General features: G+C 36.8%; 1 protein-coding gene across 4 annotated transcripts in view; it reads left to right on the plus strand.

Moving 5' to 3' along the window:
- Nucleotides 1-16589, plus strand: part of LOC127660559 (lysyl oxidase homolog 3B-like) — a 30140-nt gene that overhangs the window by 1673 nt on the left and 11878 nt on the right. For 3 of the 4 annotated variants that reach the window (XM_052150884.1, XM_052150881.1, XM_052150882.1), the window contains exons 2-9: nucleotides 1569-1904; nucleotides 4632-4795; nucleotides 5932-6149; nucleotides 8107-8157; nucleotides 8876-8950; nucleotides 10760-10964; nucleotides 11556-11736; nucleotides 15614-15768. In XM_052150884.1, the coding sequence (XP_052006844.1) occupies nucleotides 1577-1904; nucleotides 4632-4795; nucleotides 5932-6149; nucleotides 8107-8157; nucleotides 8876-8950; nucleotides 10760-10964; nucleotides 11556-11736; nucleotides 15614-15768 (1377 nt within the window). In that variant the 5' untranslated portion in view covers nucleotides 1569-1576. The remainder of the gene's footprint in view (nucleotides 1-1568; nucleotides 1905-4631; nucleotides 4796-5931; nucleotides 6150-8106; nucleotides 8158-8875; nucleotides 8951-10759; nucleotides 10965-11555; nucleotides 11737-15613; nucleotides 15769-16589) is intronic. The other variant, XM_052150883.1, reaches the window with a different exon arrangement.

Below are 16589 nucleotides of genomic sequence, written 5' to 3' on the forward strand. Positions count from 1 at the left end.
GAGATGATGCAGATAGATGATGGAGCTAATGGACTGTGCGCGTCTACAACACTGGACCACAAAGAAATGGAGATTGCGAATAAGTGTTCAAAGTGAAGCTAAACATTTAACGCCACTCACCATCAACTCGTGTCGCACTCTCCATCTTTCTGAGACTGCACCCAAATGCACTCAGCATGTTTCTTTCATGACTCATGATGCTTTCGAGTCATCCCAGAATGATCTTAGTCATTTTTCAAGTGGGAAACTCTGGACTTTCTTTGAGCCCAAATTTACAAGGTTGCATGTGTGAAAGGGGCAACCGATTCATCTAATTCATAAAACAGTCTGATTCACTCGCTGCCAAAACAATGTTTACAGATTCGTTCAAAGACACTACAGAGAAGGTCTTGATACTTCAGCTTCTTCTGAAACTATTGATTGCGGAGAAGACATATACAAACTAACAGGCCAATTTTTGTCTGAAACAAAAGTTATTTTTTATTATTTACTTGTTTGTTGAATGGTTATAAGAAAGTAATATCACGCTCCCAATCGTTGCTGTAGTTCCATTTAGGGGCCGCACAAAGGGTTTAAAATCTTTTCGCTCTAAGCATTATAAGATGATTCAGAGAATAATTTCAGTCACACATAGTCAGTGGGTGGCTCAGTAAAATGTTTTTACTGCTTCTCCTCAAGTCAGTTGTCTAGTTATAACTAATGCATGATTGCTTCTTAGTCAAAACAGAGGTGTAGATTTTAGTATGAAATTTTGGCATTTTCTTATTGCAGAAATAAGAGTATTGTATTTGCAGTTTGTTCAAGCCAGGTTTGTCTTTTTTCATGTACATTTATAAAAAATGTTTAACCCTGGAACATTTCAATACTTGCACAGTTCGATATAGAGCAGAATAAGCATGCACGTGGTGGCTAAAATGTGTATGTTTATGTGTGTGTGTGTGTGTGTCAAATACAGTTCATTTCATTGTTCTACTCGCTCAAGCTACAATACATTGGGTACCCCGGGGTATGTTGGGAATTTGGGATACAAGAGTTGCCTTTTGATCTGTGGGGGAATCTTACCAAAACATGTCCAGATCATATTTCATTCCAAAATTAAAAGAAATTAAATCTAAGAAAAATTAAGAAAATGAAGCTTTTTAGGACCACTAAGATTTTTGCATTGTGATATTTATTTCATGACAGTTAAACACATTTCCACCTAAAGTTTCTCAATATTTAATTTTTAAGCTGTTTTCTAATTTGCGTTATTCTCTGGTGATTCTCAGTAGATTCTCATTACAGTAATACACTCATTACTGCAATATGTTTTCATTTTCTTTCGTATTTCAGTAATTAGAATAAAATGTTTTGCATAGCAGTAATGAGATAGTGCTTAATTGTCATGAAAATCTTTTCGGATATGCATTGAGAGGACATTAACCATTGGATCATTATAGTGACATAGATCCAGTTAAAACATACTCACAATCACAAAACAAACTGTGCTTCTCTCTGTCATCCAGTGAGAGGATTTTTCAAACATTTCTTCCTCCTATCCCTCTCTTTCTTTTTGTTCTCCTACTTAGAGCCTCTCATGGAGCAGTCTCATAGGTTACGACACATCGTTGTCCTCTTACTTAACGTCTGGATTCCATCATGCTTTGCCCAAACCACACCCCCAGTGCGCACAAGCCCTACACCGACTTCTCAGACACCAGAGAGGCCAGAGAATCTGAAGTTCCGTCTGTCTGGTTTCCCCAGGAAACACAATGAGGGTCGAATTGAGGTGTTCTATAAAGGCGAATGGGGAACCATTTGTGATGATGATTTCTCACTGGCCAATGCACATGTCCTCTGTCGCCAGCTTGGCTTTGTGTCTGCCACAGGCTGGACACACAGCGCCATGTATGGCAAAGGCACAGGTAACATGCATGTCAGCACTTTTTCACACTTACCAGCATGTTCTATATGTCAACCGTAAACACTTTTTTTACTTTGTCAGTTAAACTTTTCAGTGAGGTTCTATATGTTAACCTTAGTTAAACGTTTCTTGTGGCTATACTATTCAAACAGTGAGTATTTTAACGTTTACGGATTGGCCCCATTCACTTCCATGCCACTAGAACAAAGATTTTTGCTTTTTTTAAAGAAAAGGAGGGATGAGTTGAAATTATTTTTGTGGTATTTAATATTGTGCCACAAATGCTATCGATTGAGCTTAACTTCTATTAAACCTGGAATATTCCTTTAACGTATGCACATTTTAATGTTATAATGTATCCATATATGTAGAAATTAGCAAAAGATAACATATATTATTAAATGCTGTAAAAGTATTGTTAATTGTTAGTTCATGTTTTCTATTGCATTAACTAATGTTAGCATTCAGTATACAACATTTAAAATTCAAATGTATCTGTGTATATAGAAATTAGCATTATCCATTATTAATAAATGCTGTAAAACAATTCTTCATTGTTAGTTCATATTAATGATTGTATTTACTAATCTGAACATATAACATTTTTAATTGTAAAAATATCAGTGTATGTTGAAATTAGCATTTATTAACCAATATTAATACATACGACAGACCGTTGAATTGTTTAAAAATAATGCACACCCAAGGTGGCAATGCAGTCACGGGCTGGAGTCAATTACTTATACCATGATTACCACACATTAAGACATCGTTCAGGGTTTTATCTCAAGATATTTTCTGGTTTTCGTCCTTAAAACGCTCTTACGAGAGGAACTACTTTCTTTTGCCACAGATTCAGCAACTTGCTTTAATACAGTCCGTGCCTTCATTGCTAATTCGAAAATGTCACTAAAGAACTAGCAACGGAGGAATGTGAGCAGCGTTGCCAGATTCGTTTGACATTTTCCAGCCCAGTGAATTCTCAAAATCGAATACATAAAAAACTTCCCAAATAGTGTATATGAAATTGAAGTGTTTCACCGCTGTTCAAATGCACATTGAATCGCATCATTTATATGTATAAATGTTTTCCATCTGAAAGGACTAAATATTAAATGAAACAAATGACAATAAAATACAAAGTAATCTCTTCAGTTATAAAAATACTTTTTGAATGTAACTCTATTCTAAGTACCAATGATTTAATTTGTAACTGTAGTTGAATAGTTACTTGAATTTAAATTCACAATGATTCTCAATGTCTGTGGAGTTTTTATGTGTCTACTAAAAACTCACAGACATTGAGAATCATTCACGTTGTATGAGATGACAGAGCAGAGCATGCACATGTAAAATATATATTTATATAATTAAAATTACAGCATTTGCACTTTAATCTCAGCTCAGCTTTATTTATATAGCATTTAAAACAACAGAGTTGACCAAAGTTCACAGTAATATCATTTTAAACATAACATTTCAAAATGACCACATACACAAACAACAGTAATCTAAAATACAAACACACCAAACTGTGTCCTACATTTCATTTGTCAGACAAGGACAGTGTTACGAATGGAGGCAGCGAAGGCAGACGAGGAGAGTGGAACTAAATGCAACTTACTTTATTAAATAAACAAACAAACAAATAAACACAAAAGAAACAACCACAATGGGAAAACAGGAAATGAAATAAAACTGAGAACTCGGGCAGGGAACACATACCAGGCATGACAACATTCAACGATTGACAGAGGGGAGTAAAAACAACGGGGTTAAAATACATGGACATGGGAAAATGGGAGCCAATGAACAAACAGAACTCAAACAAGATGACAAGGTGATAAACAGAAACCAATGGGAAACTAACAAGGACAGGTGAAAACAATGAACAGCGAACACGAGGGCTAACAAAATGACTATGGAGCTATAAGGGTGACAAAAGTGAAAACTAAGGAACTACAAAAGTGACAAAAATGACAAACAAAGGGCAACAGTGAGACAAGACAAGGTATACATAACAGACAGTGTAAACAGATGAGATTTCAGCCCTTGCCAACTGTTTATCTGGAAAGTGAAGCATCTGGCAAAAAACCCATATCATAATAAATGCCAGATACAACATAAAATATAGATCCCTGAAATTGAAGTAATTGAATAAAAATATATTACAACTGTACAGTAAAATGTCATATTCACTGTAATAATAATAATAATTAATCAAAATATCATAAGCAAGACAGCTGTTGAATAAAATACAAATGCAATGACATGTTGATAAGTTCTATTTTCACTTGTTAAAAGTTTTCAGAATATATTGATTAGACACCATTTTGATGATGAAATTAAATTAAACTTTAAAATTACTTTCCGTTCTGGAAAGTTCTGGAAAATAATAATTATTATTAAATAATACAAAAATAACTTAACTGGTGTGTTCAATAGCACATTATAATATAAGCATATTTTTGCTCTGGTATCGAAATTGGCATTGAGAACTGTGAAATTTCACTGGTATCAGTAACGACTACTGAAACGTTGGTATCGTGACAACACTAATGTTAACTTTTGTGTTAAATATAATGTTAACACATTCAACCTTATTGTAAATTCTTTATCCAAGGATGCTAAGAAAGAATATATTCTACATTTTACATATTTACATTTATGTTTTACTGAAAACACAAATGCAATTTATTGCTCATGAGGGAGTTTGTGTTTGTTTCAGGAAAGATTTGGCTTGACAATGTGCAGTGTAGTGGCAGTGAAAGAAGTATTTCAGTGTGTAAGTCTCGTGGCTGGGGCAACAGTGACTGCACTCATGATGAGGATGCTGGAGTGATCTGTAAAGATGAGAGACTGCCTGGATATGTGGAATCCAATGTTATAGAGGTAAAGCATTAAACAACACATACAGTTGTAGATGAGAAACAATTGTTTCATTAACATTTAAACAAAGAGTTATTACCAACATCCAAGGATAGATTTTTTTTTTTCCTTTTCTTTTTGTGTTCCACTGAAGAAAATCATATGGGTTTGTCACAACATGAGGGTGACACAACATGAGGGTTTGAAATGATGACAGAATTGTCATTTTTGGGTGAACTATCCCTATGAACTATCCCTATAACCCTTTTGGGTCAATAAAAAAAAAGTAAAAGGACAAAAATGTCCATATAAAAAAACTGCCATAAAAAATATTACGTATTAATATTATTCTCCACTTTCACTAACTTCGATTTTTTAACCTACCAAATATTCATTTTCAGGATTTTAACCCTTTAAATGCCAGTTTGTTTATATATTGCCACTGTTGTTTTTACACACACACACACACACACACACACACACGCAAATTAATTTCTCAATACACACATACAAAACACACTCTGACATCCATACCAATACACCCACACAATTTTAGCTGCATCATTTATTCAATTGGCCTGTAGTGCTCTATAATACAGCAAACAGAAAATAGGAAAAAAGCATGTATTTGCTCCATAGGATAAACATGAGAAATATGGCGCCATCTGGTGGAAATATTAACATTTGTAAGCAAGGGCTCTGGAATGAAAGCATTATATCATAGACTACATGATTTTATGCTTTAATGGCACCGTGATCAAATGTTACAGATTTAATGTGTTTCAATGAGGACATTTATGTCCTGAAAGCCCTGGGTATAACTATTTTGTGTACACAGTGTATTATAGATGCATTATAGGTTGAAAGTGGTTGAAGTATCAAAATTCGCCCAAAATACACACCCTTTGGATAAATGTATGCCGTTGGCATTAAAAAAATGAAATAGACAAAAATGTTCCGAAGGGCTCACAAGGGTTAAGTACACTTACATTCACCTATCATGCAGAAACACTTCATGGCTGAGCTCTGTACCTGTAACATTTTATAATCTGGCCTTTCGAAATATGTCAACTACACCCATTCTCACAATCTTCTATGCACTTTGTTATTCTTTGGCTGTCCACATGGTTTCCTTACTTTGCATCATATTTCTCTCTCAGGTGCAAGTAGATGAGAATAAGGTGGAAGAGGTCCGTTTGCGCCCTGTTGTCGCGATGTCAACTAAACGGTTGCCAATCACAGAAGGGGTGGTGGAAGTCAAGTATAAGGACGGGTGGGCTCAGATCTGCGATAATGGCTGGACACCCAGAAATTCACGTGTGGTTTGTGGCATGATGGGATTCCCCAATGAGAGGAAGGTCAACAAGAACTTCTATAAGTGAGTACTCATGACATCAGAGGACCTCCAACATTACTGTGTTATACTGATAAATGTTTTGAAAGCATCATGAAACAGTGTCCGTAACACATTTTGCTTCCGTAATGTGGTGTATTTCCGAGTGAAACAGGATATTCAAAGAGAAAAAAATGTAGGCCGCAAATTGAATTTGTGAATGGGGAATTTATTTAAACATAAAAAGTGGGCCATACCAGAATGAAGCCAGACATCATTACGAGTGTGGAGGACTACTCCTCCACAATAAGACCAGGAATGTGTTCTACGAAAGTAAATAGGGTCAGTTTTGATTTCATGTTGACTTTAAATTAGACTGGCCAGGTAAGCTTTGTTGCAAGAGCCTGACATTTATTCTTGCACATTTTTTATATTGTTTTATTTAGACTAACTGCTCTGATTTAAGGGTCTATCTTTGTGTGTGTATTTATTGTGTTTGTGCTCTTAAGTGTGGAGTCTCACTGTGGTGTGTGAATTTATTGCCAAAGTGAGAGGAAATGCTGTATACTTTCTCAGCCTTTGGAGAAATGAGGTTAAGCTCTGCAACATACACAGTTTAAACCACAAACAAACAAATGCACAAGCAAACTATTACACAGGAAACTCATGCATACCAATAGGTAAATTGTGGTAAAAGTTCTCATCTCCCAAATATGGTGTTATGTTCCACTTAAATGAATAAGACCTAAGTCTATCTGTGGTCAAATGAGAAGAAGCTAAGGGGATGTCTGTGTGCCTCTACTGGACGTCTCTCTGTGTTTATTTCCCATGTGTAGTTTTACAGACTATTAAAGGTTCCATTTATCAGCCATTCTCCCTAATAAGGCATATGTGCAGCATTACGCCACATTCTTGTATTAATGTCACACTAGGACATAACTTATTTTTTATAGTTTATAGGAAGCCATTTGTTACTATTCCAGCATAGTAAAAGAACAGTCTGATTTACAGTACATTTTATTATCCATCAAAAATCAAAGCAGGTCCCTTTCTGTCAGGCCATAATTTTACTACAGTTGGTTAAGTCAAAATAACTCCAAAATGAAAAGAAACTTAGATTACATAATATATCTAAGTAAAATATCTTATGTTAGAGTAAATATGACCAAATATGATGCCTGTATAACATAACTTATCATCATAACACTTTTTTGTAGTGCTCTCTTGTAAATCCAGTGCTTTTTTCTGTTAAATAACTGGTTAAAGGAATATTCCCAGTTCAATACAAGTTAAGCTCAGTCAACAGTATTTGTGGCATAATGTTGATTACCACAAAAATAAATGTCGAATTGTCCCTTTTTTCTGGGTTACAGTGAGACATTTACAATGGAAGTCAGTGGGGCCAAAAGATGTAAACAACATGATTTTAGTGTAATGAAATCATATAGTAACCTTTTCTGTGTTCAGTTATAGCCAGTTTTACAACTTTGTTGCCATGAAGATGTAACGTCGTAAACCCTAAACCCCAAAAATGACAGTAAAAACAGCAATTAAAACAACATTTAGCTCTAATAATATGTTTGGGGTTTTTTTAATAAAATTATAAGCATCAAATTTCTGCCTTTTAAACCCTCATAAAAATTGGCCCAATTCACTTCCATTGTAAGTGTCTGACTGTAACCTTGATTTATCACTTTGTGGGGACCAAATGTCCCCATAAGGATAGTAAAACCCGAAATATTTGACCTTGTGGGGACATTTTGTCAGTCCCCATGGGGAAAACAGCTTATAAATCATACTAAATTATGTTTTCTGTTAGGTTTAGGGGATAGAATACATAGTTTGTACAGTAGAAAAACCATTATGTCTATGGAAAGTCCCCATAAAACATGGAAACACATTGTGTGTGTGTGTGTGTGTGTGTGTGTGTGTGTGTGTGTGTGTGTGTGTGTGTGTGTGTGTGTGTGCTCTTGACCCTATTTTACTTCCCTGTTTTTAACAGGCATCTCAGAAAGAGATCTGCTGAGTCTAAAGTTAAAGTTACAGCAGCCAGGTACCATCTGAGGGAAAGAAACCAGTAGTGTTCCTTCCCTAGAGCTGAATCATTAGTGTGTCCTTAAATGCAGCTTTAATATTGTTGGTCATCCTCAAACTAACTCTTTTAATTCAACCTTCAGGCTACTTGTTAGTCATTTAGACTGTTTGCAAATGAACTGTGAACTTTAAATGCTCTGTAAGTGAATTAAAGTGCATTTTAAAGTGTGTGTATCTGAGGGAGAAAGAGATTCTGAGGGAGTAGTTGAAATGACCCAGACGAATCTTTTCCCAATGTAGAACTTATCGCCATCTGTTAGTTCTACTTACATAGTTTTGTGATGAGGCTGTTTATGTAAAAGCTTTCTGAGGGAGAAATCATCTTGAGACAAACCCACTTATAATACTTACTAACACTAACACAAAATCTTTCTTCTGCCAGCTCAGTTTATCCTCTGCATGTTGACCTTTTGCAATCACTTCAGATGTGTATGTTGCTTATGTGCTTGTTTTTATGTAAGTAATAGGCATGGGAAAGTTTTATTGATGACTTAATATACTGACACTTACAGTAATTATTATGCCCCATACTAAATAATTACTTTGTCAGTGCCTTGTAGGATTTAAATTTCATTGTCCCCTTTCCCATGTAGCAGGTATGTGTATGTGCTCATGCATGTTGATGCTGCAGTGAAATTTGAATGTATCTGAAGGCTTGATGGATGTTTGCTTTACAGGCAGAAGCCCAAAGCTAAGGCTATCCCTAAAACTAGCTCTAAGCCTAAACCAGGCAAATCAGCTGCAGCTAAAAGGTAACCTTGGTAAAAATAAATAAATCAATCTCAGTTATGTCCTTCCTGTCTCAGGCTTCCTTTTTAAATTTTCGTTTTGTGCTCTTAATTTAAAATTAGCATATTCATTTGAATGTCTTTCTGAAACTTTTCAGACTAAGTGATCAAATCAATACATCCAGAAACACCAATTCACAACAGTGTTTTTGAGCATAAGCAAATTGAACTCCCTGTTTGGGAAATAATGTCATATTTTGATATAAATCAATATTTCTGATAAACCACTCAGTATGTTTAAATGTGCATATGTTATAATGAAGCTAGAGCGAGTTTTTGCGTAGTTTAGCTACTGTCTTCATCTGTCAATGTATGCATGAAACCATGTGTTATTGAATATTTAAAGGAAAGACATCAGCTGAGGAAGTGTTAAATACATGTTTTGTGTCACCACTGTCTTTCGGAGCATGTGCAAAATGTTGAAGTTATCATAACTTAAAATGTAGAGTTAGAATAACTGCCCTCGATTGATCTTCGATTGAAGTTTTTTTTTTCTGAACTTGTAATAAGTTATTACATTTAGAAAAACTATTCAGCTGAAATCTAAAATATAAGTTAAGAGAACTACGCACATCACGCTCATGTATTCGGATTTCCAGCATGCACTGCGGCATAACTAAATTATGCAAATTTCAGTGTTATATATATTTTTTCTGTTTGCTAATTTTATCTATGCTGAAAGTTATTTGGTTTGTTGTCACTTTCAGTTATTTGTCATCTAGCAATAATTGAAAGCTCATCTCACTCAATGATGTGTTTTATGATTGTCATCATCATTGTTATTTGTGTCCCAGGCACATCTCATTTACAAGTTTAAGTCTGAATATGACAGAGGGATCAGACATTGGTGTCTGATTATCAACTGGTCATTTACCATCAAATGGCAGTTATTTTAGCTCTAAAAATGGGATGGTCCTAACTACTTAAATAATTATCAATAATATTACATTTAAGTAAATGAACTTCTATGTTCGGTTCGAATTAAATTAGATTGATGTTGACTGAACTAAGAAAATCAAGTTTACTTAAAAATACATTAAGCTCATTGTCTCAACTTAAAATGTTAAGGCAGCACAAATACCTACTTTTTTAAGTTAAAACACCATGATTTTTTACAGTGTATAGATGTTGCAGAAAGCAAAGCTACAATCCCATTATCTAGGTCTGTAAGTCCGACTGTGGAAAAATTAGACTGGTACAATGTCAGTTGGACTAAAGCTCTTACGTGGTATTTTAAAAAGACAAATGTATTGTTGTAACCAAATTCAAACTTTTAATGTGCATGTAAACGTACTGATTACTGTTACAAAACCCTCATCAGTCCCTTGAGTGGCCCATTTGTTGATCTGTGGAAGGGCCCTCCCTATCAAAGCAGCATCTAAAAACACACATACTCCACTATAACATTTTAACAAGTATTACAGTGTAATTACATGTGTTACAATGCACATTTTGCAAAACTTTTCTTCTTAATATTTTTGAATTTAATCTTAAAACTTCTCCCATCTGTCTAGAGGTACTTGGATTTCCTCGGTCAGACTGGTTACATTATTGATGCTTGAAGTCAATCCAAGTCAAAAGAAGGCCACTTTTTAAGCTTGCTGAAATAAAATCAAGCATTTAGATGAGAATAATATCTCAAATTTTTATAGATACTTTCATAGCAGAAGAAAGAATCTAGGCAGAAAAAAAGCAGGTTTCTATGTTCTCTCTCTCTCTCATGTTCTCTCTCTCTCTCTCTCTCTCTCAATGTCTCTTTGACTTCTCTCTCAGGCTATATGCTGAGCGGCAGAAGAATCATTTCCTGGTTCATTCAGTGGTATGTTTAGGTACAGAGGTGCACTTGGGTGCGTGTCCTCTAGACTTTAATTATGGTAATGCCACTGAATCCTGCCCTGGAGGCATGCCTGCTGTGGTCAGCTGCGTACCTGGTCCCCTGTATGCACAGAACATACAGAGGAAGAAACTCAAAATTTCGGTAAAGTGGGTTCATATACATGATATAGAGTGGCCCAAAAATGTATTGTAACATGTAAATGTGTTGACTATTTTGGAAATTTAAGTTAGACTTGTATGAATTTCATTGCATTAGATACAAAATATCAAACCATGTGGCATCTGCAAACAAATGATGCTAAAGTTTTTATCAGAACTAACTTGACCTTTCTTAGCCATTTGTGCAGTTACTTTTTTACCAACTGGTGTCAAGGTGATGTATGAAATCAGTTCCCCTCAAGTTCACACAGGTCTCCTAGCAGAGTAACCACAGGTGTAGTTCATCACATTAATGGACAGTTTGACTAGTACCTATTATTTTATTTTTTGAAACCCTACAAACCTCTTTTTGTGAAATGTTTTGCTTGAAACATTTTGGGCTATATTTCTTTTAAATAAATGCCACTTGATTTAATATTTTGGTTATATTATGGTTATATATTTTTGAGTGTTGCCTATCTGTCCAAATACCTTTTAGGGCCACTGTGTAAGATTGACCTTTTACATGCATTTCATGAGTGCTTATCTGACTACATAATTTAACTTCTGAGTCATCCTCTGTATTTCTCATCAGACCTCTATACGTCTGAAGGGTGGAGCGAAGCATGGTGAAGGCCGTGTCGAGGTATTGAAGGGCAGTGAATGGGGGACGGTTTGTGATGATCTCTGGAATCTGCTGTCTGCCAGCGTTGTATGCAGAGATTTGGGTTTCGGCTCTGCCAAAGAAGCCTTGACAGGGGCCCGCATGGGACAAGGTGAGAAAGAGATGGAGAAAGAGAGCCATAAAATTAGTGTGAGAAAGATTCAGTGAGGCTAGTGTGACGGAACAGATATGAGAAATTGTTTTGACTGCATTGATGGAATGAATGGAATGCTTTTATTACTTGACCAGTGGCCTGGACTCTCATTTCTAGTCGTCAAAGAAAACAACTCGTCACATCACAAGAAATTCCACTGAATAATTGCACAGCTCCTGGGAGTACTTCATTCTGAATGGTCAATTATGACATTCTGTGGTCAAATACTTTTGTTTAATGACAGCTAAACTGTATAATTGACCATTGTACCATGCAGCCATTTTCCTAATTAGCTACGTTAATATCATGTCTCACATATCACTCCGTGGTCAAAATGATTGAAGTAATCATCTAATAAGCGGGATATTTTGCAGTCAGCTGATCAGGTTGACACAAGACAAAATATACATTTATAACATGTGTGTGTGTGTGTGTGTTTGCCATGCAATGTGAGTGCAGGCTCAAGGGTGATCGTGCAATTCTAGGATGAGTGAGAACTTTGCTGTGATTTCTAACAGCACACAGTGAATTGGTCCTTTACAAAAATACACTATAATTGCCAGTTCAAATATAACTATGTGTGTGTGCTGTTTAAAGGGATATTTTATTTTTAATGGACTAAAATCGTTTAAAGGTAACTGAGTGTCAGAGTTCTACTTTAACCTCCTGAGACAGCGACTGCTTTGTGCATTTTCCATTTCCCTTTTTGATTTGTAACTAGTAGCACCTAATAAACATGCAAAATAATAATAATAATTCTAGAGAAATAAAATGTGGACAGTGGGACTGAGTTATGAAATAGTAAATAATATAAATAAGCTATAGAAAATCAGATTTAATATTTATTTATTTAAAAAAAAAATGTTTATTATGTTTGCAGGTGTGTTGGTTCGTCATGTACATTACAGACATTACATCAGGAATGAGCATAATTCATTCTGATAGAAGTAATGTCCAGCAACTTAAACTTAAATTGTAACTGTAGTTGAATACAGTTACTTATATTTTGTATTTTAAATACGTAATCCTGTTACATGTATTCCGTTACTCCCCAAACCTGAGTACTGATTATCATTGTCCCATTTCTTACAAACATGTTGAGTGGTCCACTTTCTTTTGATCGAAAGTTTGGATTGAATGCACTTAGCTGCATAGAGAATTATAGGATGCTCCCTTGCTCACTATTTAGTGAATGACTTAACCTCCAGTGTGCTGTCTGTCTGTACTGGTCTCAGAATAGTTCGAAATCAGAATCAGAATCAGCTTTATTGCCAAGTATGCTTACACATACAAGGAATTTGTCTAGGTGACAGGAGCTTCCAGTGTACAACAATACAAACAATACCAAAAACAGCAGCAAGACATAGGTAATTAAAAAAGAACACAAAATAAATAATTATACATATACGTACATACACTCACCTTCATACATACCCACATACACACACGTAGTGCAAATCTAATACAATCTGTATATAAAGAACAAAAATACAGTATATTATGTACAGAGCAATGTAAGTAATGGCAGAAGTGGATATGTTGGATAATATAAATTAAAATTAAACTGTGTATTGCACATCATTATTGCTCAATGGGGCAATTTAATTGTTCATTAGATGGATGGCCTGAGGGAAAAAACTGTTCCTGTGTCTGACGGTTCTGATGTTCAGAGCTCTGAAGCGCCGGCCAGAAGGCAACAGTTCAAAAAGGTAGTGGGCAGGGTGAGTGGGGTCCAGAGTGATTTTACCAGCCTTTTTCCTCAGTCTGGAAGTGTATAGTTCTTGAAGGGGGGGCAGGGGGCAACCAATAATCTTCTCAGCAGACTGAACTGTCCTTTGTAGTCTTCTGATGTCTGATTTCGTAGCTGCACCAAACCAGACAGTTATTGGTTTCAGCAGCACTGGTGGCAGGTTGAACTTCCTCAGCTGGCGAAGGAAGTACAACCTCTGCTGGGCCTTTTTCACAATGGAGTCGATGTGTATCTCCCACTTCAGGTCCTGTGAGATGGTAGTGCCCAGGAACCTGAATGACTCCACTGCTGCCACAGTGCTGTTTAGAATGGTGAGGGGGGACAATGATGGGGTGTTCCTCCTAAAGTCCACAATCATCTCCACCGTTTTGAGCGTGTTCAGCTCCAGGTTGTTTTGACTGCACCAGACATCCAGCCGTTCAACCTCCTTTCTATATGCAGACTCATCATCATCTCGGATAAGGCCGATGACAGTGGTGTCGTCTGCAAACTTCAGGAGCTTGACAGAGGGGTCCTTGGTGGTGCAGTCATTGGTGTACAGGGAGAAGAGTAGTGGGGAGAGCACACATCCATGGGGGGCACCAGTGCTGATGGTACAGGTGGTGGAAGTTAATTTTCCCTGCCTCACAAGCTGCTGCCTGTCCGTCAGAAAGCTGGTAATCCACTGACAGGTAGAGGTGGGAACAGGGAGTTGGTTTAACTTAGTCTGGAGTATATCTGGTATGATTGTGTTGAAAGCCGAGCTGAAGTCCACAAAAAGGATCCTTACGTATGTCCCCGGTCTGTCCAGATGTTGCAGGACGTGATGCAAACCCATGTTGACTGCATCATCCACAGACCTGTTTGCTCTAAGCAAATTGAAGGGGGTCCAGAAAGGGTCCAGTGATGTCCTTCAGGTAGGCCAACACCAGTCTCTCAAATGACTTCATGACCACAGATGTCAGGGCGACAGGTCTGTAGTCATTAAGTCCTGTGATTTTAGGTTTCTTAGGGATGGGGATAATAACGGAGCGTTTGAAGCAGCAAGGGACTTCACACTGCTGCAGTGATCTATTGAAGATCTGAGTGAAGATGGGGGCCAGTTGGTTAGCACAGGAATGAAGGCACGCTGGTGAGATGCCATCTGGACCTGGAGCCTTCCTTGACCTTTGCTTCCGAAAGAGACGGCACACATCGTCCTCACAGATCTTGAGTGCAGGTAGTGTAGCAGGAGGGGGTAGGAGGGGGGTTGCAGGAGGTGTTAATGGTTGTGTGAAATGCACCTTATCTTCAACCTAACTCCATACAAAGTCTCTGAAAGCAACATTTTTCAGCTTTTGGGTGAACCCATTGATTCTCAATGTGATAATGCACAGTAAATCAAGGATTTCTAAGGAAAAAATGCACTCAAGTACACATTTGTGTGCATTGTGTTTAGCAGGGTGGCGTTTCACAATAAATTGCTCAAATAAAAAAAAAGGCAAATCGGAGGAAACTAGAGGCTCTAATCTTTTGACTCAACCAGGTTTTAATGTAAAAACGTTCTTTTTAGGTTGCTTACTAGATGTAGTTTTGTTGGCGTTTCTCTCAAAGAGAGATCAGCGGCATGTTGGTTTGTCACATGACACTGTACGATGTGAAGTTGTCAACCGGTTGTGGGTAGGGGGGGGTTGTGGCAGTGTGTTTCACTGTCCCCTTCTGCATATCATGGCCCCCTTCGGCATATCACGGCACCATTTTGCGGCCCCCTTCATCATATCGCGGCCCACTTTGGCATATCGCGGCACCATTTCACAGCCCCCTTCATCACATCGTGGCCCACTTTGGCATATTGCGAACACATTTCGCGACTGGCCCACCTGGAAAAGTTCCTGTCCGCATCTGGTCTCCTGAACTGATATCAATCTGTTTAAATTTATTTTAATTATGCATTGCGTATTTCGTTATTGCGTAACCATAAGACAACATCCACGTGTGTGTATGCGGGATCGCACAAGGTTAAAGAGCACAATTCTCCAGTTAAATATACTGTATTGCATTATTATGTGTTAGTATCTATTATACATTTTACTGTGTTTTTGTGCATGTTGCTTTGTGTTCTATTAGGTTTGGGGCATATCCATATGAATAAGGTCCAGTGCACTGGCCATGAGCGTTCTCTGTGGAACTGTGGCTATAAAAACATCTCTTCTGATGACTGCAAACACACAGAGGATGCATCAGTCCGCTGTAATGTCCCAGATATGGGCTATGAGAAGACGGTCAGAGCAACACACACAAACTTACACTCATTCTTTTACATTTTTGAATATGGTTATACAATGTAATGTTTACATTTGAAAATTAATCATTACTAATGTGAAAAAGTGATGAAAATTCTGTCATCATTTACTCACCCTCATGTTTTCCTAATCTGTATGACTTTCTGTCTTCCGTGGAACACAAAAGGTGTTAGGCAGAATGTAACTGCCTCAGTCACCATTCATTTTCATTGTATAGAAAAAAGTGAATGATGATTGAGGCTATAACATTCTGCCTAACTTATCCTTTTGTATTCCATGGAAGAAAGAAAGTCATATGGGATTCGAACATGAACATGAGGGTGAGTAAATGTTAAATGAATTATTTTTTTTGGGTGACATAATGATAATTATGTTTTCAGAGATCATATATTACAATCACTTGCATCTATTGCTTGTTTTTCTCAGCAATGATCAAATCAATGAATGATGTCATGCTCGCTGTTCATTTTGAAAAGCTCTTATCAAAATGAATGACTGAAAATGCTTGATAACATTGTTAATGTCAAGAGACAATGACTGAAATTAATCATCTGTTGTGATCTATGATGATTAATTACAACAGATGTAACATTGTCTTGTAACATTGTAACATACGTTTACCATGATACACCCACTTCTAGAAACCCTCTTTTTATGATTCTTTTCTCTATGTAGGGAGATACTGGGGCTTGTTGTCACACATGGAAGTTGTCACTAGAGCTATATCTCAGGAACAATATTTGAGACAAAAGTTCAATTGCTTGTTTTCTCTAGCAGTGGTTTTGTTTGTTGGTTTCAAT

Source organism: Xyrauchen texanus, chromosome 20 (genome assembly GCF_025860055.1).
Source record: "Xyrauchen texanus isolate HMW12.3.18 chromosome 20, RBS_HiC_50CHRs, whole genome shotgun sequence".
Taxonomy (NCBI): domain Eukaryota; kingdom Metazoa; phylum Chordata; class Actinopteri; order Cypriniformes; family Catostomidae; genus Xyrauchen; species Xyrauchen texanus.